General features: G+C 40.0%; 1 protein-coding gene across 4 annotated transcripts in view; it reads right to left on the minus strand.

Annotated features, from left to right (window-relative positions):
- LOC128527602 (NACHT, LRR and PYD domains-containing protein 3-like) overlaps nucleotides 1-6,412 on the minus strand; it is a 159,120-nt gene that overhangs the window by 21,400 nt on the left and 131,308 nt on the right. For all 4 annotated transcript variants that reach the window (XM_053500067.1, XM_053500066.1, XM_053500068.1 and 1 more), the window contains 2 exons: nucleotides 6,038-6,208; nucleotides 3,199-3,369 (listed from right to left, as the gene is read on the minus strand). In XM_053500067.1, coding sequence (XP_053356042.1) covers nucleotides 3,199-3,369; nucleotides 6,038-6,208 — 342 coding nt within the window. The remainder of the gene's footprint in view (nucleotides 1-3,198; nucleotides 3,370-6,037; nucleotides 6,209-6,412) is intronic.

Below are 6,412 nucleotides of genomic sequence, written 5' to 3' on the forward strand. Positions count from 1 at the left end.
AATACAGAACCGCGCACCTTATTTGCTTTTAAACATTTACAAAAGCATTACGTTTTTTCGTTATTGTGAGTGCGATTAAATAAAAGTTGAGTCTTATAAAGGCCATGTAGTCTTATATAGTTTTATTATATAGTTTTTGCACATTAATCTGACAACGTTTTTTTCAGCCTGTCACGGCGTGCGCCCAAATCAATATCGCTCCTCGCTCACTAGTTAGGCGGCCTCCCCTTCAGACATGCGAAGCAGCGGGACCGCGGAATTACACACGACTGGTGAGCTATCGTTGCTAATGATTCCGGGCTTGCACCGCGCGCTATAAAATACTCGGGGTTTGTTGGGCTACACTGGATTTTACTACGCGCTGTGTATGCAACGCGCGTGCAACAACGCGGAAGTGCGGCATGCAAGCGGGGCAAATGGAACGCGGCTCAGGGACTTCAAAGGAGCGAGAGGTGGGAGGGGCCGGTCCGGCCATCCGCGGAGAGCAGAGTCAGCGCGAGCGGACGGATGGCCGTTGCACTCACACCGCGTAGTAAAATCCACTGTAACCCAACAAACCCCAAGTATTTGATACTTATAGGTTTCCCGAGCGTGAGGAATTTTTTTGTGCTAAATAATATTTATGCAGTATAATCAGGGCCTCTTATTCCTATAAATCCTGGGTTGTTCTTTTAGTGTCACTATAGTGCTTTACAATGCCAGACAACATTCAAATACAAATTATTCACCCTCCCCAGGTGTGAATCAGCTGTTGTCACCTATACATTCAGAGAAACTGAAATGCACTTCTCACCACTTTAAAAACCTCTTGAATCTGAGGCTGACTTTCAGTGATTTAAATTTGTGTAATTTTAATCTTCTAGATTCTAGATTCTAAAGTTGACATTGTTACCTTTTTAATCCTTGGAATGGAAGAACTTGAGATTTTTCTTAAAATAGCGTAAATTGCATTGTTTTTAATCACTCTATAAACAATAATATTCTTTGGTATTTTTATTTTAAAAAAACGGGTATGGGGGCTATCTTGTTTTATTAATCTTCATGCCTGGTTTAGGTTTGGTATTCAGTGTGCATCTGTTATATTACAACTATCATAACACTCAAATACCTTTTATTGGGGGTTAAGTGACAGATGTGCCTAACATTTTTCAGCTGAGCCTTTGTTTCACTTAATAATCAACGACCGCGACACCCCTCTCTCTTACACACACACAGAGCCGACCAAATCATTAGCACGTCCCTCCCCCAAACAGCACAGCCATTTACTTTCTATCCATTTACTTACATCTGAACTGAGTCGTTTGGGTAACGTACCGATAATTAACGTTAATATGATCTCGGGCTTGCTCTGCATTATAAAAGCAAGGCGCGGAGTTTTGTCCGAGGTCTGAGAAGTACGTGATGTAATGGAGAATATAAAAGTAGCATGTCAGTGGGGCGATGTGACGCGCCCAGGGACTTTAAACAAGGACACTAGAATTCCGCCCTTTGATCTCCGCGCTGAGGACAGCACGAGAAAGAGCTGTGCGAGCTCCCGCTGCATCTTCACTCCCGCACCGTGCCCGCCTTCGCAGCCCCGCTGCCGTAGAGGAAAAGGCTGCGAGGACGTTTGTGTTAAGTTTTTGCGTCAGCGAGGACTCGCACCGGCCATCGACAACGGGAGAAGCGCCGTCACGGGGAAATGTGTGCAGGAGCGCTGCCTCCTCGTGCTCAGTTCTGCCACTCCGCGCACCAACACTTATCGTCAGCTGTGTGCCCGCATGTCAGTGTGAATTCTACATTTGTACTGTAATTTTAGTTCTGTGATTATAAATTTGTTTAACTACAATGTTTTACTTGATTTTATCCGCTACTACGTGCAGTTCTAAAACTCCGTGTCTCATTAATCCAGCAGAGAATGAACTAAGGCATGAGGCGTCAGTCTGTAGTTATATAGCGCCACTCAGCGGTAAAAGCCAGCAAACGCACAAAGCCAAATGCTACCGCCGAGCGCCGCGACGGTAGAACCTACATTCCGATTAAGTAACCACTGTATAGTCCTTCAGAGCAAGCACTGTGTCAGAAGATTCTGCGGAATCTCTTCTCACCTTTCATTCACGATAGGTGTGAATTTATCAAACTGTGTGCGCTGTTGGCAAATACTGTAGGGGGTTTAGATAAATTAAGAAAACAGAGTGGACGCCTCTGCCTAAAATAGATTATACAATTTAAAATGATTAATGATAGCAATTAAATCAGACTTAATAGTTGGATTTTATACTTTTGAAAATGAAGAATAAATACATATCAGTATTTACAGTTTGAGCTCGACACGTTTATGAGCTCTGTCGCTTGATGTCAACGGGCGCCAAAGAGACATAACACATTTTCGGCTTCATTAGACAGACAATACTTCAGACTGAAACACGACTGCCCCCTACAGGTAATGAAGGGGATTTTCACAGCTTGCCGCGCGCAGCCGAGGCAATTCGCAGGATCCCTTTTCTCGAAACGTGCGTTTTTAATGGCGACATCTGTAGGATTTAGTAATGTACTATTATATTTATCATATATTTTTTTATAGTTTTATTTTTTATTTGTGTTTATTTGCTGAAGATGTGTGTACCACTTTAAATAGCTCTGAATCGGTTTAAAGTAATTGTTCATAAATGTTGGAACAGCAATGCTTAAAATAAATGCATTTGTCATTATTTTAGTAAATATTGGTGTTTATGTATAAATTTAATGTCCACATTAAGAGTTCTCTAAATTACTGATAGTTACAATTTATAAATTGCCCTACACAGGACAAAAAAAATTCTAACCTGAATGTCCAATATACATCTGGAAATAAATGTCTTTCTCACTAATTCTGAATGTAATCTAAATGTCCTTGTGAGGTTCTGATCGGTCCCTGGAAAATATGTCTCTCTGTGGACATCTTAAGACCTAACACATAACACATTCGGCCGGTCATGAGACGTCCAGTGTGGATGTTTTTCTGGTGTCCTTTAGTGAGTGTCTACCTCTCACTACTTGTTCCTAATCCCACATCCTCCTCAAATAAATCCTTATTTACTCTTTATTACTGATAATAAATCAGATCTAAACAGCAGGTTAGACATGTTAGTTAGACATTACTTGTTAGTGCTGGCGAGAGCTTTGTAATTGTTACTGCATGTTATTAAAGCTGTTTCATCACATCACTGAGTTACTCACCGCAGTGTCTCCAGTTTACACTCGTGTTTCTTCAGTAGATCACAGAGCTTCTCCACTCCTGAGTCTCCTAGTTCACACCACCTCAGATCCAGCTCTCTGATGTGTGATGGATTTGTACAGAGAGCTGAAACCACATCAGTGCAGGATTTCACACTTACACTCTTACACAGTCTGCAGAGAGAAAATACTGTTTAGTCCAACAGAGAAAGGAAAGATATAGAAATGACTAAAGTAGTATTATAAACTACTATATTAAACTGTGGTTTGTGCTCTTCATACACACATTCTTCTGTTTTTACCAGACTCATATGACTGGGTGAGAACTAAAAAACATAACCATTAGGGTTATAATACAAAACTCAACTGTACAATTTATTAATTACTAAACGTGATTTTAATTACAGACTCTGCAGGAGAGAGAGAGAGAGAGAGGAAAGTACTTAGTCATTCTGGGTTACTGGGTTAATACACTGCCTGGGCATAAATAAATAAATAAATAAATAATGTAATATCAGTCGCTAACAAAAGCTCAGACTGACCATCGCTACACAGAGGACCATAAACGAGGCTGTATTTAGATTTTTATGGAGACATGGCTGAACCACAACATACTGAATACCACAGTGGAGCCAGCAGGCCGCTCACTTCATCGTGCCGACAGAGCTCTGTGTTTACATTAATGAAACATGATGCACCAACATGAACACACTCGTACATTCTGCTCTCCATACTTGGAATATTTAATGCTTTATTTCTGACCGTTTCACTCGCCTAGGGAACATACAGTCACTGTTGTCATGGCAGTATACATGCTGCCACATGCTAACGCTAAGCTAGCACTAGAACTTATGTTTTGAACATACAGAATGGAATATAATTGTCCATGAGACAGACATGGAGGTGGACACTTCATTGTCTTACATTAACCACTGTGCTGACAATGTCACCGTTAGCAAAAGCATCTGAGTGATCCAAATGAGGATACATGGACGAACAGCAAAGTCAAACATCTGATTATAAATATGAGACATGACCTTCAAATCATGAGATCTCTCAGCCTGCAGCACTGTCTGCGCAAACCTCAAGAGAGACATCAGGTCTGAAAAATGCAACTACAAACCTCAGATAGAAGAGGACATTAATAGTAACAAATCCATGAAGGATGTGACAAAGCATCCAGACCATCACAGATTACAAAAGGAAAAATCACACACAGTCTACAGCAACTAACAACACTGGAAACCAGGTGGAGGATCTTAACAACTTCTTGCTTTGACAAAGACAATAATCAACCTCCAGCCAGTTTTGACCTGTCTGACACTCCACAGACTGTTGTTTTAAGCACTTATGAGGTGTGACAGCCCGCTGTAGCATCAACATATAGAAAGCTGCTGAGCCTGACCTGACTCCAGACCTGTGCTTCCCAACTATCAGGGGTATTTACACACATTTTCAACCTCTCTCTGTCCACATGCACAGTCCCTTCATGCCTCAAATCCACCACAATGTGCCTGTCCCCAAGAAACCCATTATGTTTGCCCCTCCCCCAACAGTGTCTCATAAAAATGTGTAATAACTACGTTTGGTTACAGCAAAAAACATATCAGTTTCTCCTGGGATACACAATGGAGAATTGTCCGTCTCTAACACAGAAAACATAACCAGATGCAGACTGAGGTAGGGGTGACATGGGCAGCTGTCCAGGGCAGAATCTCACCAGGAGCAGCACAGTGGGTGCGGAAAATAAAAACTAAACCAGAATGCTGGTGATATTTGCACAATCAGTTTTCTATCACTAGTTTGTACGTCACATTTTTCACGTCACCGTGTGGGTCAGTTACCTTGTTAGTGCCCTGATTCTAATTTGTGATCAAAGCAGGATAATGTGAGGGAAATGTAGGAATCTGCACATGATCTGTGGTGCTGTAAGAGCAAAGTTTGATTTATTATTTCCCACATCGTCGCCTGTGCCAAACCCAAATCATCACTGTTTCAAAGGTGCATCTTCACTGTTACTAAAAAATGTAAAGTAGTATTCACCTGTGGTGACAGAATACCAAATGTGTTAAAGAACCAGTTACAGACCCCATGTGATGTGTTACTAAAAAAAGTATTCCTTGTTCGTCCAAAGGGATCATTTATGTCCTCTCTGTCTCTCTGTGTTACCAAAACGTCTCTCCTCTGCGCGTGTCTCTGCCTGAACACCATTTCCTCACTACTACTAACCAGTTAGGACCTCCAGAACTCTCCTACTTTTTGATAGAGATAGAAGTGATTTCACATTTTAAGAACATCGATGAATGAATGTTGGGACGATCTAATCATTTTGATTCATACACATTTTTCACATTTAACACACATTTCCATAATTTTGGATTGTGTAAAGCTGCTTTGCGACAATGACAATTTTTAAAAGCACTATACAAATTAAATTTTATTAAAAAAGAAAATTACATTAAAAAATTTAATTTAATTGCTCTTACTCCTACTCATAAAAGTAGGACCAAAATTGCTACGAGCAATTCACTATGAGCATTTTTGTTTCTGTGATAGTTTGTTCCATTACTTTTGAGCTTATCAAAATAGAGGCACTGTTTTTTTTATTTCTATAATTTATAAAGAGTTAGTGTAATATTCATGTTTATTTTAAATTAAAGTTCCATGTAAAATCCATTGTGTTGATGTATAAAAACAAAAATATGAAATCAGATGTACACCTACAAATCAGCCATTACATCACTATCTATAGTAAATTTATCTAAATGTCCTGGAATGTTAAGAGAAAAGTGTTTAACTGTTTACACTCGGTTCGATCCCCACATGTAGAGTTGTGTCTTACGTGAGTTTCTGCAGTCTGTAATGTGGATCCTGCAGCAAAGCCGAGAGCTGATTCACTTTAATGTCTTCAGTTCTGTAGCTCAGATTCAGCTCTTTGTGCAGTAACGGGTTTTTACCCACAATGTTAGTGAGACACTTGCAGGCTTCCTCTGCATCAGCACTTTTTAACAACCTGTAGAGTAAATAACATCAGCACATTAATAACTGTGTATGGAAACAACAAGGAACTGATGGTTATGTGCTTTAGCTGTGATTCAGTTTCTGATTTTAATGTGTATCTGTATCCGAATGTATCAGCTACAGAATTAGTGCATACTAACCATCATTTCTTAATAAATTATTATTCATTTAATAATTAGTTAATAAGAGTCTGTAG

Source organism: Clarias gariepinus, chromosome 7 (assembly GCF_024256425.1).
Source record: "Clarias gariepinus isolate MV-2021 ecotype Netherlands chromosome 7, CGAR_prim_01v2, whole genome shotgun sequence".
In the NCBI taxonomy this organism is placed as follows: domain Eukaryota; kingdom Metazoa; phylum Chordata; class Actinopteri; order Siluriformes; family Clariidae; genus Clarias; species Clarias gariepinus.